The sequence below is a fragment of the Mercenaria mercenaria genome, chromosome 13 (assembly GCF_021730395.1).
Source record: "Mercenaria mercenaria strain notata chromosome 13, MADL_Memer_1, whole genome shotgun sequence".
Taxonomy (NCBI): Eukaryota; Metazoa; Mollusca; class Bivalvia; order Venerida; family Veneridae; genus Mercenaria; species Mercenaria mercenaria.
The window spans coordinates 65,247,471-65,275,401 of record NC_069373.1 but is presented as its reverse complement, the minus strand read 5'-3'; the positions used below and the strand labels follow the sequence as shown (position 1 = coordinate 65,275,401).

At 37.0% G+C, this 27,931-nt stretch overlaps 3 protein-coding genes across 4 annotated transcripts in view; 1 reads left to right on the top strand and 2 right to left on the bottom strand.

Annotated features, from left to right (window-relative positions):
* LOC123529889 (peregrin-like) overlaps positions 1-13,241 on the top strand; it is a 91,506-nt gene extending 78,265 nt beyond the window's left edge. For both annotated transcript variants that reach the window (XM_053522099.1, XM_053522098.1), the window contains one exon: positions 12-13,241. In XM_053522099.1, the coding sequence (XP_053378074.1) occupies positions 12-204 (193 nt within the window). In that variant the 3' untranslated portion in view covers positions 205-13,241. The remainder of the gene's footprint in view (positions 1-11) is intronic.
* Positions 13,242-14,579: 1,338 nt separating this feature from the next.
* On the bottom strand, positions 14,580-17,311 carry LOC128547977 (uncharacterized). The gene is made up of 4 exons (XM_053522097.1): positions 17,116-17,311; positions 16,081-16,197; positions 15,749-15,851; positions 14,580-15,321 (listed from the first exon to the last, which is right to left on the bottom strand). Exons 2-4 carry the CDS (start codon positions 16,151-16,153, stop codon positions 15,069-15,071), a joined length of 429 nt encoding a protein of 142 aa, XP_053378072.1. The 5' UTR covers positions 16,154-16,197; positions 17,116-17,311; the 3' UTR covers positions 14,580-15,068.
* Positions 17,312-23,637: 6,326 nt separating this feature from the next.
* LOC123529381 (uncharacterized) lies at positions 23,638-27,522 on the bottom strand. Its single transcript, XM_045309695.2, has 3 exons — positions 27,168-27,522; positions 26,727-26,875; positions 23,638-24,077 (listed from the first exon to the last, which is right to left on the bottom strand). Exons 1-3 carry the CDS (start codon positions 27,200-27,202, stop codon positions 23,707-23,709), a joined length of 555 nt encoding a protein of 184 aa, XP_045165630.2. The 5' UTR covers positions 27,203-27,522; the 3' UTR covers positions 23,638-23,706.
* Between the last annotated feature and the right edge of the window lie 409 nt (positions 27,523-27,931).

Genomic DNA, 27,931 nt, shown 5'->3' with positions numbered 1-27,931 from the left:
TTCTTATTCAGGCAATGGTTACCCAGAAATAAACTGGAACCACTGGGAGTGGATTCAGGACTGGACAAGAGCAAGTTGTTGGAAAATAAGAAACCTAATGTGCGGAAAGCGGTACAAAAAGCATATGAGAAAGCTATTCTACACCGATGCAGTGTCACAGGAGAACCCAATCCATTGTCAGGCGATTCCAGTTGCGAAGATTAGGTCCTTTATTTATATAAGCTTGAAAACTAAGGGCTTTATCAAAAACTCTTGTACATTGTTTGTTTTACATTCAGTCAAGGGCTGCCTGAATTCATTTATGAAGAATAGTTTTACATCTATGTATTATTATATTTGCATTTTTTGTACAAATTCTGCTTAGTCTGAGAATGAAGTAATGACATCATGACTGAACAGTTCTTCATATATTTATTATACAGAGAAAAGACAGTGTCAGATAATGTGTAATATTGGTATATTCTGTTACTATGGTTAATTTATTCAGTAAAACTCGAAAACAGTAATGCATAAAATTAGAAGTTATGTTTAACAAAAATGCACATCAAAACTACCACGGCAGTTTACTGAGTTTAATTGGAACATTTCTTAATTTATACAAGAATTTACTTTTTTTGATACTCCATCATCATCATCATCATCATTAAGATCATCATCATCACCATCTGTTACATTTAGAAAGTCATCATTTTTTTATTCCCTTTTATAAATGTATTTGTAAATACTTTGATTCACTTTTGATTCTAATATTATATAATTATTATATGTTCACATTTTTAAATCATTTCCATATTTGTTAATTTCAATGAATCAGTGTAAATTCCATCTGTCATTGTAGTTCATGTTTTAGATGTTAACTTATTTGTATATATCTGTTATACTGAAACACTTATGTTGTATATATGATTCTATATGTACATTAACTTTTATTGAAAAAAAAAATTGTGCTGAATTATAATGAACAAATGTTACATGACATTGAGGTACATGTACTGAGGTTTCTGACTGGACATTGTGACTAAAGTAATGGACTAAAGCAGAGCTAAGGTCCATATCACATTTTTTTCTGCCAGTCAGTATATGCATCAAAATGTCTTGTTTTGTTTGTATTTTTATGTTGAAAAATGATTTAATCGTATTTATAAATAGTTATATTGTTTGAATCTTGTATTGGGATGGTGTCGCAGAAATAAGGTGCCCAGTAAAATCCAGCTTCATTTACAACAGGGCTAGTCTATCAGCTGTTTTATGGACCAAATAGCATCAGTTTCAAAATGCCTATGATTATCAAATTTTAATGTCAAGAATGAAGGGCTTGGATTTAAAAATGGTAAATTTTCATTTTGTTCTGGCGCTGTCAAATATGTGTAGATTGGAAAGAAACTTTTGTGCGGATTACGACTGCTCAGCAGTATTGCAGCAGCATGATTATACTCTAGACAAAGTCGGCATTTTGAATATTTGCTGTTTTTAGCTCACCTGTCACAAAGTGACAAGGTTAGCTTTTGTGATCGTGCGGTGTCCGTCGTCCGTCCGTCCGTGCGTGCGTCCGTAAACTTTTGCGTGTGACCACTCTAGAGGTCACATTTTTCTTGGGATCTTTATGAAAGTTGGTCAGAATGTTCATCTTGATGATATCTAGGTCAGGTTCGAAACTGGGTCACGTGCCATCAAAAACTAGGTCAGTAGGTCTAAAAATAGAAAAACCTTGTGACCTCTCTAGAGGCCATATATTTCATAAGATCTTCATGAAAATTGGTCAGAATGTTCACCTTGATGATATCTAGGTCAAGTTAGAAACTGGGTCATGTGCCTTTAAAAACTAGATCAGTAGGTCTAAAAATAGAAAAACCTTGTGACCTCTCTAGAGGCCATATATTTCACAAGATCTTCATGAAAATTGGTCAGAACTTTCATCTTGATTATATTTAGGTCAAATTCGAAACTGGATCACGTGCCTTCAAAAACTAGGTCAGTAGGTCTAAAAATAGAAAAACCTTGTGACCTCTCTAGAGGCCATATATTTCACAAGATCTTCATGAAAATTGGTCAGAACGTTCATCTTGATGATATCTAGGTCAAGTTTAAAACTGGGTCACGTGCCTTCAAAAACTAGGTCAGTAGGTCAAATAATAGAAAATCTTGTGACCTCTCTAAAGGCCATATTTTTCATTGGATCTGTATGAAAGTTGGTCTGAATGTTCATCTTGATGATATCTAGGTAAAGTTTGAAACTGGGTGACGTGCGGTCAAAAACTAGGTCAGTAGGTCTAAAAATAGAAAAACCTTGTGACCCCTCTAGAGGCCATATATTTCATGAGATCTTCATGAAAATTGGTAAGAGTGTTCACCTTGATGATATCTAGGTCAAATTCGAAACTGGGTCACGTGCCATCAAAAAGTAGGTCAGTAGGTCAAATAAAAGAAAAACCTTTTGACCTCTCTAGAGGCCATATTTTTCATGGGATCTGTATGAAAGTTAGTCTGAATGTTCATCTTGATGATATCTAGGTCAAGTTCAAAAGTGGGTCACGTGCCATCAAAAACTAGGTCAGTAGGTCAAATAATAGAAAAACCTTGTGACCTCTCTAAAGGCCATATTTTTCATGGGATCTGTATGAAAATTGATCTGAACTTTCATCTTGATGATATCTAGGTCAAGTTCAAAACTGGGTCACGTGCCATCAAAAACTAGGTCAGTAGGTCAAAAAATAGAAAAACCTTGAGATTTCACTAGAGGCCATATATTTCACAAGATCTTCATGAAAATTGGTCAGAACGTTCATCTTGATGATATCTAGGTAAAATTCGAAACTGGGTCACGTGCCTTCAAAAACTAGGTCAGTAGGCCAAATAATAGAAAAACCTTGTGACCTCTCTAAAGGCCATATTTTTTATGGGATCTGTATGAGAGTTGGTCCGAATGTTGATCTTGATGATATCTAGGTCAAGTTCGAAACTGGGTCACGTGCCGTCAAAAACTAGGTCGGAAGGTCTAAAAATAGAAAAACCTTGTGACCTCTCTAGAGGCCATACTTGTGAATGGATCTCCATAAAAAATTTTCTTGGGATCTTTATGAAAGTTGGTCAGAATGTTCACCTTGATGATATCTAGGTCAAGTTTGAAACTGGGTCAGGTGCCTTAAAAAACTAGGTCAAATAATAAAAAAACCTTCTGACCTCTCTAGAGGCCATCATGGGATCTGTATGAAAGTTGGTCTGAATGTTCATATTGATGATATCTAGGTCAAGTTTGAAACTGGGTCAAAAACTAGGTCAGTAGGTCTAAAATTATTAAAATCTTTTGACCTCTCTAGAGGCCATATTTTTCAATGGATCTTCATGAAAATTGATCTGAATGTTCACCTTGATGATATCTAGGTCAGTTTCGAAACTTGGTCAAGTGCGGTCAAAAACTAGGCCAGTAGGTATAAAAATAGAGAAACCTTCTGACCTCTCTAGAGGCCATATTTTTCATGAGATCTTCATGAAAATTAGTGAGAATGTTCTCCTTGATGATATCTAGGTAAAGTTTAAAACAGGGTCATGTACCTTCGAAAACTAGGTCAGTAGGTCAAATAATAGAAAAACCTTGTGACCTCTCTAGAGACTATACTTTTCATTGGATCTTCATGAAAATTGGTCATAATTTTTATCTTGATAATATCTAGATCAAGTTCAAAACTGGGTCACATGAGCTAAAAAACTAGGTCACTATGTCAAATAATAGAAAAAACGACGTCATACTCAAAACTGGGTCATGTGGGAAGAGGTGAGCGATTCAGGACCATCATGGTCCTCTTGTTAAATCTTGAGTGTTAGTTTCACACTTTCATATTGATGAATAAGGGGATCTTGGTCTATATAATAAACTGAATATTCAATCTTGTATTGAAACCTTACTAAGAGATGAACAAGTAGCAGATGAAGAGAATGTGGCGTTTTTTGTATGAATACAAAATCTACGTACAATAAATAATTGTATATTTAATGAATGGTCAAAATAACTTGTTATGAAATAGGACTTTCATATGGTGATGTACTTATCAAGTGATAATGCTGTGCATTGAGTATATATGTAAAGTGACATGCTTGATTTTTTGTGTAGCTTTGATTGGCTTCAGATGATGAAATTGTTGTAGAAGTAATTCGATTAATTTGATGGGATGTTAGTTTTGTTAGAATGCTAGGTTTGCAGAAACATGAACTGAAAAGAATATTATGGAATTTTGGTTTTGCAAGAACACAAGTTGAAAAGAATATTTAATTTGCAGTTAAATAGCAGTATAGTTGACGAGGTTCGTTTTTGAACTGCATAGAATGTGGAGGGAAACATAAATTAACTGAAACCAAGATCTTGATTTGCCCCCCAAAAATTAGCTGAATATTTGGGAAATTACTTGGATAGCCATGATTATTGCTGGTAAGTTCTAAGATTTAAGATTTATGTTTTCGTATTGATGTATCTGTTACAAGTTTTTGCTTGAGAAAAAGAATTTTATCTGCTTGTATAAGATTTTGTTTCAGTTTTCTTGTCTTTTTTATTCTTTGTATGGAGTTGGGATGTCAGTGTGCATTAAAAACACTTTGTAGATTGTTTGGTCTATAATTAAAAATAAAAACAAAAAACAGTCTATTTTTGTTATTGTAGCCTGGTATTGGTAGTTTGAATGGTAAATTGTTCTTTGTTTGTGTTAGTTGTTAAACTTGGTAATTGTTACTGTTCATTTACTTTGTGTTTTGACATACTAACACTGAAGATATCTCGAGATTGGTGCTTTTAAGGTAGTGGAGGCGTGATGACAAGCGGCAATTTGTTATGTAATTGAGCATTATGTGGTTAGAAAGCCATGTAATTGTATTCTTTGCATTCTTAAAAATTCTTAACTTAATTTGATGCTTTTTTTTTTAGCTCACCTGAGCACGAAGTGCTCAAAGGTGAGCTTTAGTGATCACCCTGTGTCCGGCGTCCGTCGTCGTCCGTCCGTCCGTCGTCAACAATTTGACTGTTAACACTCTAGAGGTCACATTTTTGACCCAATCTTAATGAAACTTGGTCAGAATGTTACCCTCAATAAAATCTTGGACGAGTTCGATATTGGGTCATCTGGGGTCAAAAACTAGGTCATCAGGTCAAATCAAAGGAAAAGCTTGTTAACACTCTAGAGGTCACATTTTTGGCCCAGTCTTAATGAAACTTGGTCAGAATGTTACCCTCAATAAAATCTTGGACGAGTTCGATATTAAGTCATCTGGGGTCAAAAACTAGGTCATCAGGTCAAATCAAAGGAAAAGCTTGTTAACACTCTAGAGGTCACAATTTTGGCCCAATCTTAATGAAACTTGGTCAGGATGTTACCCTCAATAAAATCTTGGACGAGTTCGATATTGGGTCATCTGGGGTCAAAAAACTAGGTCACCAGGTCAAATCAAAGAAAAAGCTTGTTAACACTCTAGAGGTCACATTTTTGGCCCAATCTTAATGAAACTTGGTCAGAATGTTACCCTTAATAAAATCTTGGACGAGTTCGATATTTGGTTATCTGGGATCATAAACTAGGTCACCAGGTCAAATCAAAGGAAAAGCTTGTTAACACTTGAAGCCGCATTTATGACTGTATCTTCATGAAACTTGGTCAGATTGTTAATATTGATGATCCTAAGGTCCAGTTTGAATCTGGGTCATGTAGGATAAAAAACTAGGTCACCAAGCCAAATCAAATGAAAAGCTAGTTTACACTAGAGGCCACATTTATGACCATACCTTAATGAAACTCGGTCAAATCTTGATGATCTATAGCTCAAGTTCAAATCTGGGTTAGGTGGGGTCAAAAACTAGGTCACTAGGTCATATCAAAGGAAAAGCTTGTTAACACTCTAGAGGCCACATTTATGACTATATCTTCATGAAACTTAGTCAGAATGTTAAACTTGATGATTTTAGGGCAATTTTGAATCTGGGTCATGTCGGGTCAAAAACTAGGTCACCGGGTCAAATCAAAGGAAAAGCTAATTAACACTGTAGAGGCCACGTTTATGACCATATCTTAATGAAACTTGGTCAGAATGTTAATCTTGATAATCTTTAGGTCAAGTTTAAATCTGGGTCAGATGGAGTCAAAAACTAGGTCACTAGGTCATATCAAAGGAAAAGCTTGTTAACACTCTAGAGGCCACATTTTTGACTATATCTTCATGAAACTTAGTCAGAATGTTAAACTTGATGGTCTTTAGGTCAAGTTCGAATCTGGGTCATGTCGGGTCAAAAACTAGGTCACGGGGGTCAAATAAAAGGAATAGTTAGTTAACACTTTAGAGGCCACATTTATGACCATATCTTAATGAAACTTGGTCAGAATGTTAATCTTGATGATCTATAGGTCAAGTTTAAATCTGGGTCAGGTGTGTTTAAAAACTAGGTCACTAGGTCAAATCAAAGGAAAAGCTTGTTAAGACTCTAGAGGCCAGATTTATGACTGTATCTTCATGAAACTTAATCAGAATGTTAATCTTGATGATCTTTAGGTCAAGTTCGAATCTGGGTCATGTGGGGGCAAAAACTAGGTCACCGGGTCAAATCAAAGGAAAAGCTAGTTAACACTTTAGAGGCTACATTTATGACCATATCTTAATGAAACTTGGTCAGAATGTTGATCTTGATGATCTTTAGGTCAATAGGTCAGGTGAGCGATACAGGGCCTTCATGGCCCTCTTGTTTTTTTTTTTGACCAATTGCAATTAAATATTGTTAGCGAGTTTTGTAAGTGAATATTACCTAGCCTTGAATTCAGAGGAAGAGTTAGAATTACAGTTGAAACTTCATATCTTGAAAAAGGTTCCAGTCCTGTCAAAAATACTTCCAGATAATGTTTTTTCACACTAGATTCAACTTACTATGACTCTGGTTGTGTCGAAGTGAATTTGAAGTTCTGTCTGTGAAATTCTCGGTCCCTCAGAATTTTAGAAACCATGTTTTGACTGTATAGAGTATCTTCTGAAGCTGGATGAATGTAATTGGAATGTGTTTGGATGTTGGATGTTGTAAATTGTTTGATATTTCTAGAGTCTAAATATCTGTTTAATCTTTTTTATGCCCCCGGCATCTACTGATGCGGGAGGCATATAGTGATTGTCCTGTCCGTCCTTCCGTCCGTACGCAGTTAACCAAATGGGACCGTTTCATCTAGCATCAATACCCCTTACTAGAATGACTTGATACTAATGCAGATGTAACCTGTGACCATTCCTCATCACCTGACCTCAGTTTGACCTTGACCTCATTTTAGACTTAGGTTGCTTTATATGGGCCATCTCTTGGTTAACCAAATGGGACCGTTTCGTCTAGCATCAATACCGCTTACAAGAATGAATTGATACTTAATACAGATGTAACCTGTGATCATTCCTCATTTTCAAACATCACTTGACCTCACATAAGGTGCAAAATCTATCGACAAGGATGCCACCGGTGGCATCAAGCGTTTATTGAACGCAGCTCCTTGTTTATGCTATCTTTCTTTCACAATGTTCTTGTTAGAAACTAATTACAGAAGAGTTTTGTGTGTTAAGCTGTGACTTTGAAAGAATTTAGAATTTTTAATGGTTAATTGGTTCATGCACTGCACTGAATTGATGTTTATTACATCCCCACCCCCACCAAATTAACCAGCTAGATGAATAGGACTGGTATTGTGGATACAGCGGTTTTAGCATTGAAGTCGAGTGGTTCAGATGATCAGCACCATACTGTGACAGCGGTTTAAATAGGCATTTAAATTGATTCACTTTCTCAGCAATAAAAAATGCCAGTTTAGTTGACCTGGTAATGTTTTGAGAAGATCTGTTGGAAACATAGAAGACAACATGGCAGACAGGGTTGAATTGAGTCTGAGATATAATGAATTCCACACAACTCTGTTATAAAATGATATTGAATGAACTTCATGATCTGAAAGTATTTGCCTTGGTTATCTCTGTTGAAAGTTGTTGGATCAGCAAGATGTCTGGTTGGTTGAACAGTAATAGATACAATTCACATTTTGTAACCTCCATCTTAAATCCAGTATATTTATGTACGTATAAAACTTAGATTTTTAGTTGCATTAAGTGTACATACATTGCATTTAAAAGGAGTAAAAATGTCAAGAACTTGTTCAGATTTGGTATAGAATACAAGATTCTAATTTTAGCTCACCTGAGCATTTTTATGGTGAGCTGTTATGATACCTAATGGCCATTGTCGACTCTTGTATTATTTAAACTCTTTTACCTGGGTCTTAATAAAACTAAATAAAAATAAAACAGAATGTGCTCAATAACATCTTGGACAGGGATCATCTGGGGTCAAAAACGAGGTCACTAGGTCAGATAATGTTAATACCATGTTAACACTCTAGAAGGCCACATTTTGTACCTGATCTTTGTGAAACATAAATTGTCTCAATAAAAAGGTCAGGTTGGTAACTGGGACATATTTGGTCAAAAATTAGCTAAATGAATTAAATATAAGAAAAAGATGTGTTCGCTCTGTAAAAGTCTCAGTTTTTACCTATTCTTCAAGACAATTTCAGAATATAGATCTTTTTGACATCTAGGTCCACTTAGAAACAGGACCATCTGAGGTCAAAAACTAGATCATTAGATAAAATCTGAAATCTGTCCTGATTTGATGAACCTGGTAAGAACTAAGTCAAGAATGAATGAGATATGAAACCAAAATTTGTAGTCCTGTTTGGCACCATATAACCTATACTGTGTTGGTGCGCAGTAAAACCCAAATAAATAAATAAATAGGAATGAAATTGGGTCATCTAGGATAAAAATGTGTGATTAAGTAAAAACCACAGAGAAACCAAAGAGGCCACATTTTTATGCCCCGCTTTGAAGAAGGAGGGGTATATTGTTTTGCAGATGTCGGTCGGTCGGTCTGTATGTAGACCAGTCCGTTTCCGGATGATAACTCAAGAACGCTTGGGCCTAGGATCATGAAAGTTGATAGGAAGGTTGGTCATCACCTGCAGATGATCCCTATTGATTTTGAGGTCAGTATGTCAAAGTTCAAGGTCACAGTGACCCGGAACAGTTAAATGGTTTTCGGATGATAACTCAAGATTGCTTCGGCCTAAGATCGTGAAAGTTAATAGGGAGGTTGGTCATGACCAGCAGATGACCCTTATAGATCTTGAGGTCAAAGGTCAAGGTCACAGTGACCAGGAACAATAAAACGTTTTCCGGGTGATAACTCAAGAATGCTTGGGCCTAGGATTAGGAAAATTGATAGGGAGATTGATCATGACCAGCAGATGACCCCTATTGATTTTGAGGTCATTTGGTCAAAGTTTAAGGTCAGATTGGCTAAGAACAGTTAAACGGTTTCTGGACGATAACTTGAGAACGCTTGGGCCAAGGGTCATGAAAATGATAGAGAGGTTCATCATGACCAGCAGATGACCCCTATTGATTTAAAGGTCAGTAGGTCAAAGGTCAAGGTTACAGTGACCCGGAACATTTAAACCATTTCCAGACAATAACTTGAGAACGCTTGGGCCTAGAATCATGAAACTTGATATGGAGTTTGGTCATGACCTGTAGATAACTCCTATAGATTTTGAGGTCTGTAGGCTAAAGGTCAAGGTCACATTGATCCGGAGCAGTTAAACCCTTTCCGGATGATACCTTGAGAAAGCTTGGGCCTAGGATCACTAAACTTAATAGGGAGGTTGATCATGACCAGCAGATGACCCCTGATTTTGAGGTCAATAGGTCAAAGGTCAATGTCGCATTGAACCAGAACAGTAGAACTTTTATTTACAGTGAGCAAATAATTTCTGTTTCTTGTGCAATTACTGAATGCATCAAGGGGGGCATTTCGTGTTCCACGAGCTCTTGTCTATCTGATTTTTATGAAATCTTTGTCGGAATTGTCTTAATATAGTTGAGATCATGTGTGAAAAATGGTTGGCTAGTGTCAGGGCCTGGTCAGGTGAGCCATACATTGCCTTTATGGTCCTCTTCTTATTTGTTATGCTTGACCACGATTTGTTGATCTACGATCAATGACGCTGTGTAATGGGTCATTCCTAAAGAAACAGACAAGGTGATGAATACCGTAGGTTTGTCTGATGAGCCAAAGGGCTTACACATTGCACGTAACCTTCTTGTTACACATTTGTCTATATTTTTCATTTGGTGAATTGTAAATTGCTTGTGTATATTATGCAGAGTACAAACTATTTATAGCTACTAATGTGCTAACTCTAGTGAAAATGGGCATGTGTAATATATGAAATTCAACAATCAACAAAAGTTGATGACTTTTTAAGAAAAATCAATGGAATTGATGATCGAAATAAAAAGAAGTTGTGAAACAAAAATAAAACATTAACTGTGATGAACAATTTTCTATCATATGATGACAAGACATGGTGAAACACCGAATATTATATTTATGATATAAATTTTCTCTTTTTAGCTCACCTGTCACAAAGTGACAAGGTGAGCTTTTGTGATCGTGCGGTGTCCGTCGTCCGTCCGTGCGTCCGTCCGTCCGTCCGTCCGTCCGTAAACTTTTGCTTGTGACCACTCTAGAGGTCACATTTTTCATGGGATCTTTATGAAAGTTGGTCAGAATGTTCATCTTGATGATATCTAGGTCAAGTTCGAAACTGGGTCACATGCCATCAAAAACTAGGTCAGTAGGTCTAAAAATAGAAAAACCTTGTGACCTCTCTAGAGGCCATATATTTCACAAGATCTTCATGAAAATTGGTTGGAATGTTCACCTTGATGATATCTAGGTCAGGTTCGAAACTGGGTCACGTGCCATCAAAAACTAGGTCAGTAGGTCTAAAAATAGAAAAACCTTGTGACCTCTCTAGAGGCCATATATTTCTTAAGATCTTCATGAAAGTTGGTCAGAACGTTCACCTTGATGATATCTAAGTCAAGTTTGAAAGTGGGTCACGTGCCTTCAAAAACAAGGTCAGTAGGTCAAATAATAGAAAAACCTTGTGACCTCTCTAAAGGCCATATTTTTCATGGGATCTGTATGAAAGTTGGTCTGAATGTTCATCTTGATGATATCTAGGTCAGGTTCGAAACTGGGTCACGTGCGGTCAAAAACTAGGTCAGTAGGTCTAAAAATAGAAAAACCTTGTGACCTCTCTAGAGGCCATATATTTCATGAGATCTTCATGAAAATTGGTCAGAATGTTCACCTTGATGATATCTAGGTCAAGTTCGAAAGTGGGTCACGTGCCATCAAAAACTAGGTCAGTAGGTCAAATAATAGAAAAACCTTGTGACCTCTCTAGAGGCCATAATTTTTATGGGATCTGTATGGAAGTTGGTCTGAATGTTCATCTTGATGACATCTAGGTCAAATTTGAAAGTGGGTCACGTGCCTTCAAAAAGTAGGTCAGTAGGTCAAATGATGAAAAAACGTTGTGACCTCTCTAGAGGCCATATTTTTCATAAGATCTGTATGAAAGTTGGTCTGAATGTTTTTCTTGATGATATATAGGTCAAGTTTGAAACTGGGTCAACTGCGATCAAAAACTAGGTCAGTAGGTCTTAAAATAGAAAAACTTTGTGACCTCTCTTGAGGCCATACCCTTGAATGGATCTTCATGAAAATTGGTCAGAATGTTCACCTTGATGATATCTAAGTCAAGTTTGAAACTGATTCACGTGCCTTAAAAAACTAGGTCACTATGTCAAATATTAAAAAAACCTTGTGACCTCTCTAGAGGCCATACTTTTCATTGGATCTGTATGAAAGTTGGTCTGAATGTTCACCTTGATGATATCTAGGTCAAGTTTGAAACTGGGTCAACTGCGGTAAAAAACTAGGTCAGTAGGTCTAAAATAATTAAAATCTTTTGACCTCTCTAGAGGCCATATTTTTCAATGGATCTTCATGAAAATTGATCTGAATGTTCACCTTGATGATATCTAGGTCAGTTTCGAAACTGGGTCACGTGCGGTCAAAAACTAGGTCAGTAGGTATGAAAATAGAAAAACCTTGTGACCTCTCTAGAGGCCATATTTTTCATGAGATCTTCATGAAAATTAGTGAGAATGTTCACCTTGATGATATCTAGATCAAGTTCAAAACAGGGTCACGTACCTTCGAAAACTAGGTCCATAGGTCAAATAATAGAAAAACTTTGTGACCTCCCTAGAGACCATATTTTTCAATGGATCTTCATGAAAATTGGTCAGAATTTTTATCTTGATAATATCTAGGTCAAGTTCAAAACTGGATCACATGAGGTCAAAAACTTGGTCACTATGTCAAATAATAGAAAAAACGACGTCATACCCAAAACTAGGTCATGTGGGAAGAGGTGAGCGATTCAGGACCATCATGGTCCTCTTGTTTTAGTAAAGTTATAGACTTTGTGTTACTTGGGAATATTTACAGTAACTTTATTAATATACTGCAAATGTTGACTACATACTGGGCACATCAGTTTTGTTTTACAAAAATGTAAGATTTGAGGGGTCCATTAAATCTGTTTTAAGGCAAATAATATATTTATAAATATATACCAGTATTCTTCATCAAATAAATTGTGAAATTCAGCTCTGGCTTTAACAATAGGCAAAAATGATTTCTGAAAGTAAATGCCAAGAGGCATTTGATTAGTTTCCTCCAACTGTTGACTTTGTAACCATTGTAAAGTCTTGAGAATTCCTTACAAATTGGAAATAATTTGAAATTGATTATTTACTGCAAAATATGATTCTGATATACAGGAGGAAAGGAGTACAGTCGTACCTTGTTTGCTCGAACTCGACAGGAGTGTCAAAACTTATTTGAGTTTAACTCAAAATCCGAGTTCAAGTGAACAAGGTTTGACTGTAATATAAATTAAAATCTTGAGTAGAACATTAAGGTTTTTTTTTTCTGTTTATGTTTCAACTTTTTATTTTTATGCACATAGCTTTTCTTGGCATTTTGAACATAAAACATGTAAATTTACATTTAAATGTTCTACACCTTGCCCACGTAGTGTCATCTTATTAAATTTTGGTGCAGTAAGTTTTTTTTATGATTGCCAAGTTTCATGCTTTAGTTTTTATCATAGTTAAATCATTTTAGTTCCTAAGTTGAAAACAGTAGATTTTTATCAAGTTTTTATCAGCTTTCATTAAACATTAACACAAAACATGCTGTATATTGTCACTAATTAGTCATCTGTTCATAACCAATTAAATAAATGGAAATTTCATGCTTACTATTAGTAGTTTGTTTCATTTTATGCCCTCAGAGGGAGGTATATAGTTGATGCACTGTCTGTTTTTGTTGCCAAGGTAAAATATGAGTGATGTTGAACATCATCAGTCCCACACACCACAGCAGACGTTTCCTGTAAAAGGTGGCCAAGATGAATAAATACTTAGTTACAGTGAACCATACACTGAAGTTGGTTAATTCATTGACATGAAAGAGTGTACTTCCGTCTGTCTGCCCTGCCAAAATCTATCCTACCCTTCCCAACCAAACCTTTTGACACACTGACTGTTGAATCAATTGGGTTCATCCACTAGCTATGGATTATGTGTCTGATAAGTTTGAGTTTCCTAGGTCAAGGCATTTTCAAGATAATTAGTGGAAACAGAATTTGTACTCAAGTTGTCTTGTGAGCTTTGACCCACTAACCTTAAATTTAATAGGGGTTATCCACTGCTCTTGAGCAATGTGGCAATTACATATGAGGTTCATAGGTCAAAGCTTTGTAAGAAGACTGATGGCCAGAGCCGTCGCATGATAATGTTCCTTTGGATGTATAGAGTTGGTTCTCAAATACTGCTCCTTGATCTTTATTTGCAGTACAAGAAAATTTAACAATCCCCAAGTCACTACCAAATGGAGAAAAGCAAATAGACAAGAAAATGTTCAAAAACATTCAGTAAATTACGTGATTTTGCCCCCTTTCAGTTGATTGGTCTGCAAAATATGTGGTTTTGCCCCCTTTCAGTTGATTGGTCTGCCCCATGTGGTTCTGGGACGATCTGTGTATGAAAAGAATTTTATCCACTGCCTTACACTTGCATGATCGTAAGAGGCGACTAATAGGGTCTTAACACTTGGTTTTGCAGTAACTCTGTGATTCCAGCAGGTATGCAAATTTGATTCCATACCTCGTGTTTTTATTTCAATGTAAATGAGATGTGGAACCATAATTTGTAGTCCTGTTTGGCGCCATATAACCTATACTGTGTTGGTGCGCCTTAAAACCCAAATAAATAAATAAATTGATTGGTCTGTCATTCCATTTGTATGTGGATAGTCACTTAGAGTTGCCCTAGACTCCATCTGTCTGAATTTGTGTTGTGCATATCACAAGAAGTATTTGACCCAGAGATGTCAAAACTGACAGGATGTTTTAATTGGACTTTTACACAGCCAGACCAGAGTTATGGTCCTTTACTTAGTCAAAAATGAGCCGCGTCAAGCATTTTCATGTCTTATGGTAATTTTTTACCTTTTTTAGATTTTTACAGTTTCAAACTGCCCATTTCATTAGCTTTAAGAAAATGTAGACATCACAGGGTACTAAAATGTTAAAAAATAATACAATTTTGGCAGTAAGAATGCCTAGTGACGTTACGTGGAAGTACATGACGTCGTTTAAAACGTTAAACGTCTAGATTACGTTCTTACGACGTTATGTTTATCTTTGTTCAATTAAGTCCATTCAACACCATTTTGTCAAACTAAAACTATGTAAACCTTTTGTCTTTATTTAATTTGATGATCTAAATGCATCATTCATAGCGACATAAAATAACACATGTTTACTTAATTGTCATTTATAACTGTCATTTATAAAACTAAACTAAAACAGTCCGAACACTTTACGACTCTTCTGGAGCAGGGCATAAAACATCCTGAAATGGTCGTCTGACTAGAGGACGCACGTGCCGGTACAGGTAACGCACACGTTCAGCAGAAAGACCGGGAGGAACTATCTGAGACGGGACGTCATCTCTGGCCATCTCCAACAGGTGCGTTTTGCAAATAACGAAGCGCACCTCGTTTTCATCAACAGCTGACTGCCTCATGTACACAACCCCTGGCTCCTCAGAACTAAAACGGAAGAAGTGATATTTTGCGACATTTGGCACTTCTTAAATCTATCACCAATGAAAGTTTTCCATGCCCTCCAAACCCATCCACTACCTCCGCCATAGGTAACAGGCTGGTTACTATGGGAACTGTTGCTAACGACTTCAGCTATATGTTGTAATGTGTCACAATCCTTCCTACGGTACAGTGTCTTAATGTTCCCAAATCCTGCATCGATCAAACACCTTAAAGAAAAAATAAATAGCATTTTGCAACAACATACAGAAGCAACCAGCTTTGGTGTTCAAGACCGTCATTGAAGGTATATGTAACTGAATTTCAGGAATTGATTCGTGACGTTAACGTTAATCGTGTCATTTATTGTTATATTCAAATATGTCTAGTCACGGCTCACTGCTTAGCATCGTTCTGATTATTGAATATATAACCACTGGGCTAACACCCTTACGCATTTGAACTCTGACCCCGTTATACCCGACTATAAATAACCCGAATGCTTTGATTATTTCACTAATTAATCAAAAATATTTTTAAAAAGGGTCAGCATGCTAATTACTATGATTTAATCAGTTCCACATACAATCACTAAATTCGCCGACATCCGTTTCGATACTGTTACAACTCTGTCTTTAATCTAAAATTAAAGCTTACCGTGTGTGTCCAGGAAGTTGCATCATGTACGTGATTTTCTGGTGACGCTGCGTCATAATTCTCCAAGACAGGTAACCGAGGACGTAACGGTTCTTGTTTTGACCTGTAAAAAGGATAGCCATAAGCGATTAAATACATGTTTTGAATTAACTATTTAATGCATATTTCATTCTCTGTCCGTTACAATTTGAAAGATCGAAACAGAGACACTATACGCTAATAACCTATAATTATAGCACTACTTTCGAATATAGGTAAAAAGAAGGCTTACAGCAAGCTTTTTCAATAAAATTGTTATTGAATAAAAACAGGACAACAAAGGAACCACATACCAAAGCAGTTGTCTGCATGCAAGCTACACTCATTTTCACCCAGACTATAGTTGGCAAATGCATGGTCTAACATAGATATTACAGCGTCAGGTCCATGTACCAGTTGGCCATCACGTCCTGAAATATTATCAAAGCATAAATCAAGTCCACCTTCAAAGACTATTTAAGAATAAGTACACGTAATAGAATCCCACATACTTAAATTGTAACGCCAAGACTCGTAACTAACGTAACTCTCATACACAACTGACATGACGAATTTTGAAGAACAAGCCTAGTGATACAAATATGTCGAATGTATGCATTCCGTCTCTAATTTTGAGCTAAATGATGTCATGAAGGTACTATATACTACCATCATGACGACGCCACTCCTTTTCATATGTAATTTTAGAAGTCTCTGATCAAAACAGGCAACATTTTTAAATAACAAATATTTTGCATGAACATTATATTCAGAATGTTTTACACGTTTTTATGATAATATGTAACTCCGTCGGCAATTTATATTAAGGATAAAATGTTCAATACATTCAACTATTTTCAGCTAATCAGCAGCAAAGCTCATAGAGTAGGCTTGGATGTTTCCCTCTGTGTAATATACTTAGACCTGTCAGCAAAATATTTCCCTCATTAAGAAGTACCGTTCATTGTCGCCATGAAGCATATATAGTTTTCGTTTATTACCGTGTTAAAACGTATTTAAAGCACACTTAATCATTTCTTTGAGCATTGAGAATAACAAAACAATTTATTATTGTAAAGCATTTCGGCTAGACTTTAAATAAACATGTACTGTAAATTGGGAAAATTTCGCGCCGCCAACATTTCGCAAATTTGCTCGAATATAATTGCAGCATTATCGATTTCATTAATTCGCGAGCAGACGTCTTGAAGCAACAATTTGTTTTAAAATATGTCACTTTCTTAAATTCGCAATATATATATAAAAAAAAAAAAAAAAAAAAATCTCGCGAATAGTGTCCAATTTTCCGTACACTGAAAATATACTGCTGAGATAAGTAAAAGAAATACCTATTGTCTCATTCTCATCAATAAGGAAGTTGTACTGTTTGTCTCCATCCACTCTGTATCCAAAGATCAGGATTTTTCTGGGTTGAATAAAGTATGTCGGGCCTTTTTCTCTGGTGTGGTGGGGTAATTTGACATATTGTGAGAAATCGAACGTGTAGTGTACGTCGTTGCATGAAAAGTTGTCTCCACTTCTTTCGTCTTGGTCGCCTTAATCTCTCAAACATGTTTGTTGATCTTTCAACACACCCCGGTATATTTCTCTTTCTTTCCTAGCTTGTAATACATGATTATGATATTTCTCTGTGGCAGACAGTTTTTCATCTTCTGTTCTTGCTAGCTGTATATCTTGGCGAAAATCCTCACAAGTTTTGCATACGTCATCTTTTGGAGCAGCTATTTTAATGTGAGGAACACATCTTTTCCATAGATCTTTAAAAGTAGACAGGCCAACATATTGCTTTTCAATTTGACTGCATGCTGTAACATATTCTTGATGAATGGAAAGCTTAGTATTTTTTGAAGGAAGGTAGACTGGTGCTTTTTCTCCCCGGCCACGTGGAGCTGCTGGCTGTGGAAGCCCTTCCTCACTAGCATAATTCAGGAGAAACTGCACTGCATCTTTAATGGTTTCATGCGAAAACGCGTTAAGTGCTTTTCTACCAAAATTCCCATGAACTCGAGGTTGAACGCCTTTTTCTTTCATATGTTTCAGGAGAGCTCTAACTGTCCATAAACCTATGTCATAAATTACAAGAAAAGCATCTTGACATATCTTAATACCATTAAAGATGTATTCATAGCGTACACGTTTCCTTTCACCACTTCTGCATCTCTGGTCATTTCCGACTTTTTTTAATGTTCCCATAATTAACAGCTCCTTTTCTGTTTTTGTCAATTCCCTCAAATTATATATGTTTGATCTAATTTCTTCGACAGAAAACTGCAAGAAACAGTTCTTAGAACACCCACAACCCTTGTCATAAACACTGTCCAGTTTATCTAAGTCGAACTGTGGATCATCATTTTCAGGATCTACTTGATAAGTCACAGATTCTTGTGATAAATACCTGCTAACGTGGGTGTCAATGTTATCTGTGGTCTCTATTTCATCTTCACTTTCCTCATGTGTATCATTAGCACGACACAAATTAGACTGTGTACTGTTTGTGGAAGAAGGTTCAGTTAACCCAAAGGCACCCAACAATGTATCTAATTCCTGAAAAATAAAAAATAAAAATGTTATTTTATTTAAAACTTAGAGTAAGTTAATACAGTATGTTAATAACGATTTTATCAAGGAATATAGAGAAGGGTATTGTACACATTGTTTTGCATTTATATTCATGCATTGAAACATAGTTTATTTCTTTATTTTTAAACATTTCTAAAAAAGATAAAAAAAAAATAAATAAAGAAAGAAGCAATAGTCATACAAAAATGCTCTTCAAAAAAAAAAAAAAAAAATTGGCACCTCGAGAATTCGGTCTACGGAACCCTCGCTCTAAAGTCAAGAATGCTAACCTCTCGGCCATTCAGACCTTAGCGTATGTGAAGTCACTACTTATATATAAACTAGATCTACAGCTTCCTTCTACTTTGACTATTATGCCTCTCAAATTTCGATAAAATTGCGATTTAAAGCTTTAATATTCCTTAATAAAATCGAATGGAATCAATGAATAATAAGAATATCACCAAAATACTATATATACTTGGTTCGGTCGAATAACTACATCATTAGTCAAAGCTGGCCCTTTAGCGCAAAATTCTGCGAAACGGTCGTTAATATAGTTATCATATGATGATGATTATTATTATTATACCAGATTTATGATGTTACAGGACCACCAGACAAAGTTAACATTCTATATGCACACAAAAAGTACGTAAAATCCCACGGTGATTTCCATACTGCAAGCAAGCGCAATGTCAAATCAACACAAACTGCCTCGGAAATGTTAACTTATTTCTACAAATTCTAGCAGCCCGGAGAGATTGTGACTTCAGCATCATCTAAAATTAAAATGTGTTCATGATTTATAAAAGAAAATAGAACTCGTACTCACATCAAAAGTGTCCATTTCCTTTGTTTATTTTTCACGTGTAAATTTCAAGGGCGCCGCCATTTTATTTTCATCTCGCTCGACTTTGACGTCACTTTTCTCGCTTACGTCATAAATACCATAAGACATGAAATTGCTTGACGCGGCTCAAATATGTCCCTCCTTCCTGATTTGTGTTGAGTATATCTCAAAACTTATTTTCTTCACAAGTCGCTCTTTGCACAAGCTCACAGGATTGTAATTCAGCATATGAAGTTGTGCGGCTGGTGTTATAATTGGGATTTTACACAGCCAGACCAGACTTGCTGCCCAGTATACGGTCAAAAATATGCATATAAAAGGGCCTAGAAGTTTGTGTCGGATGTGTCTCTTGACCTAGGATTCTGAAACATTTTAGGAATATTATTATTCAGCATAGGAAGTTGTGCACCTTGTGTTTTGTTTGAGATTTCACTGAGCCAGGCCAGAGTTATGACCCTTGATATAGTGCACCTGAGCTTGGTTTGGATTTCATTCTGCAAGACCCGTTATGACATTGACTTAGTAAAAATATGCATTAAAGTTTTGTGTTGCATGTATCTCAAAAAGTATTTGACCTTAGGGGATTGTAATACAGCATTTGAAGTTGTGAACCAGTGTTTTGTTTGTAATTTCACTCAGCCAGACCAGAGTTACAGTCCTTGGCTTTATTAGAAATGCACGTACGTGCTTAAACGTTTGTGTTGTAGATACTAGTATCTGAAAACTATTTCACCTAGTGTCATGAAACCATGTACGGGGCACTCGGCTAGATTTCTGATCAATAAGTAAAGAATGCTTTCACCTGCGGTCGTCAAATCGTAGGATGATTGCCTGCGGTCAGTAGGTGACCCGTATGGTTGAGTCATTAGGTCAAAGGTCACACTGACCTTGAGTTTGCAAAGTTTCTACTCGGTAACTGCAGAATGCTTTGACCTACACTATATATGGCTCCAATCGTTTTGGGGTCAGTATGGCAAGGTCAAGGTCACAGTGACATAGAGACCACGGTTTCCACTGGATAACTGAAGAATGCTTTAGCGGTCAATCTGTTTAGCCTGTATTTAATAGCTGACTTCTGTTATTGATGTCATTTGATCATATTGTACTGCATTTCATAAATACAAACATGTACATTAGATGGAATGAATGGAAAATAAGCCCTCTTAAGACTTTGAAATGTTTTTCTTTTATTCTTAGGTAGGGGTATTTGACCTAATGACCTAGTTTTTGATCCGAGACGACCCAATTTTGAATCTGACACAGATTTCTTAAAGACCATATTCTGACTGTTCTCATATAGCTCAAGTGTAAAATGTGATCTCAGTGGTAACACCGGTTAATAATGACCCAGTTTTCGACCCTAAGATGACAGTTTTTTCTTGAAGGCAAATTCTCCAAAAAGGCTCCACGAATATCCAGCCAAAATGTAGTCTCTGTACTTTTAACAATTTTTTTTTGTATCCATTACTTGACCTTGTAATTTAGTTGCTGATACCAGACGGTCCAGTTTCAAATTGGACCAAGTTTTTATTATTATCAGTGGAAAATGACCTTTCGATTGTTAACATGGTTTTTCTGTTATATGGTCTAGAGTTCTTGTCTTTGACCCTGAATGACCAAGCATCAAATTAGGCAAACATTCTGGCCAACTTAAGTTAAGGCCAAACTGTGACATTAAAGGAGGGGATGAGGGGTAAAATACACCTGCCTTTTTGCGTTTGCTGACGGGAGTTAAAATCCACAAGGGGGACTCCAAAATATTAATATTACGAGACCCGCGTTTTTTCACATAGAGAGACGCTTCAATGCCGTGGTGTGAAGCAGCCATTTAAATTCGCATCCAAAAAACTTTGTAAATTCTTTTGTATGTACTGTATTCTGAATGTCCAATTTAAACATATTGTAAGGTCAGTATGGGATGGTTCCCCGGCCTGTACTGACCGTTTGAGGGGAGAATAGATTAGGTTACCCTATTTTGGGGGCCCAAAAATAAAGTAATTTTAATTGAAATATTTGGCAGTCGAACCTCCTAATCCAACGTCTTGGCACATGACCATTGCATCCGTTTGGTGTATTTCACTGTGTACGGTTTGTAAACACATGCTACACACAATAAAACGAGTACAACGAAAGTCATACTGTTGCCAAATGGTTATGGTAGCTGAATTGAAAGCACCCCAGTCCTTCACCACTCTGTGTTAGGAAACCCACAGAAGACACATAAAATACTTAAAATTTTGAAAATTTCGGAAATTTGAAATGTCCATATGTCTGCAAAAGGATGTCGTTTGTGAACATCTTAGGAAAGATTTGTTTTGAGCATGGCTCGGACAAATACGTTCGCTGTTACAACTATATTATCAAGCGAGGTTGTCAAATAAATAGTTCTGAAATAGTTCCAATCTACTTGTTAAATCTGATGACGTGTCCGCAGTATATCTTTTGAAGTCGACTAAATCAAGGGTGTGGGTTTTGATCTGTTATAATTTTATCTCCAATGCCGACAAATGTATTGACTTGCGGACATTTAGTATGAAAACTATTTTTTGATTATCAATACTAATTGATTTAAATTAGCACTCTTTGATGTATTACACACGCAAATATTAATTTTGGATCGATTAATATCTAACATTGTCACGTATGAAATGATCTTTGCATGTTAGCATATCTGTTTTAATGAAGTGTAAAATTCAAAACAAAGTTGTAGAATTGCAAGGGGGTATAAATTATAATTTATGGTACCCACATACCGCGGTACAGGTGCTTCCTTGATTGTGTTTGACAGAACATTCCTTGTCTGTTTTATGAACCTCAAATGCCAGTTGGTAAATGTATGCAAATGTATGTGAAATAATTATAATTAGTCTTGTTCACGCAATTAAATCTTCATGTGAGGCATTCTCCCATTCTAGCATGCAGCATTTTTGTATTTAGATTGATTTCCGATTGTAAGTTCTTTTTTAAAGGCCGCTCTAGTGTTCTCTTAGACCAATAAGAGGTCACCAAAAACCACGAATACTATTTTGGGTGTAAACTTTCTGAACAAAAAAAAACAATACGCAGATTTATGGTATTGTCAATCTACTGTACCGATAGGGGAAGTAACACTGTGTTGGGGTTTAGTTTATACTAATTTGTTTTAGCTCGATTGTGATGAAAGCTTCAAGCTTCAATTGTAACCACTCTCGAGTCCGCTTCCTGGAAAAACCAGTACTGGTGTCATATGATAAGTCATGGTCGTGACCCCAGTGGAGCTCGAACCCACGACCCCTGGATTGAGCGGCCGACATCTTATTCACTAGACCACCGCTCCCCCTTTGTGTTGGGGTTTGTGGTGTCTATTGGCACAATGCACTTTGCCAATATAACGTTGATGACCGAATCTCGTGAAAACTTTTATAATACAAACTATGTTTTATTAAATGACACCATCGATAAATTGAATGCGTGACTGGTATGATGTCAAGATACGAATTGTTGCTCTTTGCACCCATCTTACCACCCGGCACTCCCACCACAAAGGGGTTTACCTTCCCAAGTATTCGTGTGAGGTAGCAGTCACGGGTCCTCAAACCAGACTTGGCATGGAATCTGAAATCTTTAGCCTTTGGGCTATCATTAAAGCCTAACAAAACATACTTAGTATAATGTGGCATTTTCAACCGATATGTTACTATAACATCGCTCTCAGTATCATTTCAGACAAGAATATTTAAGAAAAGGTAAGAATATAGACAGCCTATGTGCTTTGAATGTCAGGTCACAACGGTCCTGATCCTGTAAGCTGTACCCGATCAATAAATGGAGAAATGTTTGAGCATACAGTCGTCAAATTGTACGTACTAACAAGACGACGCATATCATTTCTAATTCAAAGGTCAATGTTACAGTGGCTTTGGTGATGAAAAAGTTTTTTTAGCAATAACTGGATAACGATGTTCCTACACAGCTGTCAAACGTAATGCGACAAAAGTGTGTGATCGGCTGGTGACCCCTAATTGTTTTTGGACCATTATGTCAAAGGTCAAGGTCAAATTATACTCTCTAGACTTAACAATACATATCCAGTAACCTGCGAGGCATCATTGAGAAAATTGTCTTAAAATTTTACAAACCGCTCTTGTTCTTCTTAATACTGAGACAATCAGGAAAAGATACAAGTTCGATCGCCTCAGTGCTTATTTGAAGAAGTAGCCAAGTCCGCCACTGTTTCATACGAGAAAATTGCAAGTTACCAAAACATATCAATAATGATCTTAACTATAAGTCTAAGCTACTGTATAACTGTTGTTGGTCCTAATGAAACTAGGCAAATTTCAAATTCACTGACGTTTCATTAAATAGAATCAAAACGAACTGGTAAATTCTGAAAGCTGGTGCTAAGAAATTTAAACGCATTCTAAAATGGGAAATAAAGAAGAAACAGATACTAGTATATGCAATAAAAGATTGTCATTATTTGGCATGCTCAAAAGAAATTATAAACACGGTTAGTAAAATCAGTTCAGGTTCTCTTCTCCCCTTTTCTACGCCATCCAAGTCTGCGTGGAGCAGGGTTGACCTTGACCTCGGGAGCCTCCTTTGCATCAACATCGCCTGACAACCTTCTAATCAATCTCCGTTTCTGAGCAGGAGCTGGAACTCCGTTCATAGCAGCTTCTTTTATTTTTGCTGTTTCTTCTGCTCCTCCATTGGTTGCTAGTATTAATGGCGACAGCGATAATGGAGGTATTGATGGTAGAAATGTGTCTTGAAACAACTTTATGTATTTAGATTTCACCATGCCTACATAGTCGACATACCTCTCACTGATTGCTCTCTTACGTGCCATTCTGTGGGCATTTCGCATCTGAGCCTCCCAGTAGAGGACTATACCTGGAATAAAAGAGGACAGCTGAAAAAGATGTGGTAGGATCGGAATTTATTTTATACGCTCGCTGTATATCATACAAAACAATTATTTTTTGTAAGTGTCCGTTAAAACTGATTCCGAAAGTATAAAAGCCTATACCTAGTAGATACTGAAATCAAATCTTAGTAGTACATTATGACTAAGTAGCACTACAGGAATTGTTTTACAAGTGCCGTGAATCATAGGCCGCAGGGCTCAAGCTAACTTAATCTAAGTGCAAGGGACTCAGAAGTCACGTGGACTGAAGCTAACTTTGTCTGAGATCACAAGGACTGAAGCTAACTTAAAATTAGGGCAAGTCACTCAGAGGCCACGGGGACTGAAGCTAACTTAATATAAGGCATGTTACTCAGAGGCCACGGGACTGAAGCTAACTTATTATTAGGCAAGTCACTCAGAGGCCAAGGGGACTGAAGCTAACTGAATATTAGGCAAGTCACTCAGAGACCACAGGGACTGAAGCTAACTTAATATAAGGCAAGTCACTCAGAGGCCACGGGGACTGAAGCTAACTTAATATTAGGCAAGTCACTCAGAGGCCACGGGGACTGAAGCTAACGTAATATTCGGCAAGTCACTCAGAGGCCACGGGGACTGAAGCTAACTTAATATAAGGGCAAGTCACTCAGTGGCCACGGGGACTGAAGCTATCTTAATATAAGGCAAGTCACTCAGAGGCCAAGGGGACTGAAGCTAACTTAATATAAGGGCAAGTGACTCTGAGGCCACGGGAACTGAAGATAACTTAATATTAGGGCAAGCGAATCAAAGGTCACGAGGACTGAAGCTAACTTAATATAAGGACAAGTGACTTAGAGGCCAAGGGGACTGAAGATAACTTAATATTAGGACAAGTGACTCATATGTCACGTGGACTGAAGCTAACTTGATATAAGGCAAGTGACTCGGAGGTCACGAGGACTGAAGCTAATTTGATATAAGGGCAAGTGACTCAGAGGCCACGGGGACTGAAGCTAACTTATTATTAGGACAAGTGACTCAGAGGTCACGTGAAGTGAAGATAACTTAATATAAGGACATGTGACTAAGATGTCACGTGGATTGAAGATAACTTAATATTAGGACAAGTGACTCAGATGTCACTTGGACTGAAGCTAACTTGATGTAAGGCAAGTGACTCGGAGGTCACGAGGACTGAAGCTAATTTGATATAAGGGCAAGTGACTCAGAGGCCACGGGGCCTGAAGATAACTTATTATTAGGACAAGTGACTCAGAGGTCACCTGAAGTAAAGATAACTTGATATAAGGGCAAGTGACTCTGAGGACACGAGGACTGAAGCCATCTTGATATAAGGCAAGTGACTCAGGGGCCACGAGGACTGAAGCTAACTTGATATTAGGGCAAGAGGCTCAGAGGTCACGAGGACTGAAACTGACTAGTATAAGGGCAAGTCACTCAGTGGTCACGAGGACTGAAGCTAACTTGATATAAGGGCAAGTGGCTCAGAGGTCACGAGGACTGAAACTGTCTAGTATAAGGGCAAGTCACTCAGGGGTCACGAGGACTGAAGCTAACTCGATATAAGGGCAAGTGACTCTGAGGTCACGAAGACTTGAGCCATCTTGATATAAGGCAAGTCAATCAGAGGTCACGAGGACTGAAGCTAACTTGATATTAGAGCAAGAGGCTCAGAGGTCACGAGGACTGAAACTGACTAGTATAAGGGCAAGTCACTCAGGGGTCACGAGGACTGAAGCTAACTCGATATAAGGACAAGTGACTCTGAGGTCACGAGGACTGAAGCTAACTTTATATAAGGGCAAGTGACTCAGAGGTCACGAGGACTGAAGCTAACTTTATATAAGGGCAAGTGACTCAGGGGTCACGAAGACTGAAGCTAACTTAATATAAGGGCAAGTGACTCAGGGGTCACGAGGACTGAAGCTAACTTTATATAAGGGCAAGTGACTCAGGGGTCACGAGGACTGAAGCTAACTTTATATAAGGGCAAGTGACTCAGGGGTCACGAGGACTGAAGCTAACTTTATATAAGGGCAAGTGACTCAGAGGTCACGAGGACTGAAGCTAACTTTATATAAGGGCAAGTGACTCAGGGGTCACGAGGACTGAAGCTAACTTTATATAAGGGCAAGTGACTCAGAGGTCACGAGGACTGAAGCTAACTTAATATAAGGGCAAGTAATTCAGATATCTCGGGGACTCAAGTTAATATTAGTGCTTGTGGACGCAGTGGTCGAGAGGGCTAAGACGCTTTCCTACGTAGGTGAAGGCCCCTGGTTTGAATCCTGGCTACTCCCATTGCGGTGTGTCCTTGAGCAGGGCACTTTATCACGATTGCCTCAGTCGACCCAGCTGTAAATGTGTAGCAGCAAATTGCTTGGGGTAAGGTATAATTGGTTTTAACTGTTCTTAAAATAGGGTCGCTCACAAGTCAACTTAATATTAATTTTCTCGTTTTACAAGAAAATGGAACACACGTCAATCAAGTGCTTTAATTGATCTAAGCTGATTTAGTAAAATAAAGTTTGTTAACCAAGATATTTAAATATTCTTGATTCTTATTTCCAGTGTATATGAAATGCAAACAAATCTAACAAAGTTAGTGTGCAAATAATTGTAACAATTACCTAAAGCAATCTTCCTTCTCCTTTCGCGCCATTCCCAACATTTTTGCTCGAATCTCTTTGATACCCGGGTCATCATCCGTGGACGCTTAGTAGCTGGAAGGCTGTCTGTTTCACAAGTAGATACGTGCTTTCTTTTCTTGGATATTTGCCTACAAATTAATTTTATATTACTAGTTGGCGTGCTATTGTGAAGGATAATTGTTTAAGTATTAACACTTACACATATTTTTGAAAATTATCAAGAACGGTATCTAAAAATATCGAAATTCTCACCAGTGGCTTGTTTTGTATGCACAGCTTAGGAAGAATACCCGACTTTTAAATTTGTTCGAATCACCGTAAATTGTGTCAATTGACTCTTCGCCCAACAACAACAACAAAAAAATCAAATAAACGAGTAGATCCACTGTTACGGAAATACACACACACAAAAAAACTTACTTTATCATATCTGGAAGATTTCCCTTGTTAGCCATTGTATTTCTCGGTTTGGTTTAATGACGTCGTCGTCCCAATCAACCGCTACGACGTAACGCCGGTCAACGTAATTTACGTAATATTTTGTCGTGACGAGAAAGGTAACGTCTTAATAAAATCTCTGAGCTAAATTTTCGATTTGAATGTCTGAACTGAAAAGAAGATTTTCTTCGACAGAATATGCTCTGGGTTGTTTCAAATTGAAATAAAAATGTAATATCCTTTGTAATCACCGTGTATGGTCATATTTAAGAAATGAATCGCAATTTTTCTTGGTAGATAAAAAATACAAACGTTTAAAAACAAAAGCATGTATTTATACAAAAAAAAATGGAATTTTTTAAATCGCGATTTATGTTTTCTATTGCCTGGTAGCATAGTTTAGAATAAATTCATTACTTTGACGAAGAAGCATTGCTTTAAAATATTCACACCTATATATTTGAATATAATTGGAAGCTTTTCTTTCTACCACGTGACAATAACTCCAGTCCCAAAAATCCATATCTTTTTCATATTGGACGGGACTACTCTTTCGATTCCTTATAAGGAGATTTGGAATTACTTCCCTTGTATATAACGACAGCAGTAATTTTTTTGAAAATATGCGAAAACTTTATTTTTGAACGGAACATTTTGTAGGCACTCAATTTCTTAGTTAGAATGTTTTCCTATCCAGTTATCATGGTTTAGGTTCAAAATTTCACGAAAAGTTGTTTTCATTTTTT

What these genes read in the sequence shown, in the direction of transcription:
- LOC128547977 (XM_053522097.1), bottom strand. Translation starts at nt 16,153, where the DNA reads ATGTTAGACCATGCATTTGCCAACTATAGTCTGGGTGAAAATGAGTGT. An exon ending in GCATGCAGACAACTGCTTTG is followed by an intron (nt 15,852 to 16,080) that starts GTATGTGGTTCC and finishes TCCTTTTTACAG; the next exon opens with GTCAAAACAAGAACCGTTAC. An exon ending in CAACTTCCTGGACACACACG is followed by an intron (nt 15,322 to 15,748) that starts GTAAGCTTTAAT and finishes TTTTTCTTTAAG; the next exon opens with GTGTTTGATCGATGCAGGAT.
- LOC123529381 (XM_045309695.2), bottom strand. Translation starts at nt 27,202, where the DNA reads ATGGCTAACAAGGGAAATCTTCCAGATATGATAAA. An exon ending in AATCTTCCAGATATGATAAA is followed by an intron (nt 26,876 to 27,167) that starts GTAAGTTTTTTT and finishes ATTAATTTGTAG; the next exon opens with GCAAATATCCAAGAAAAGAA. An exon ending in GAGAAGGAAGATTGCTTTAG is followed by an intron (nt 24,078 to 26,726) that starts GTAATTGTTACA and finishes CTTTTATTCCAG; the next exon opens with GTATAGTCCTCTACTGGGAG.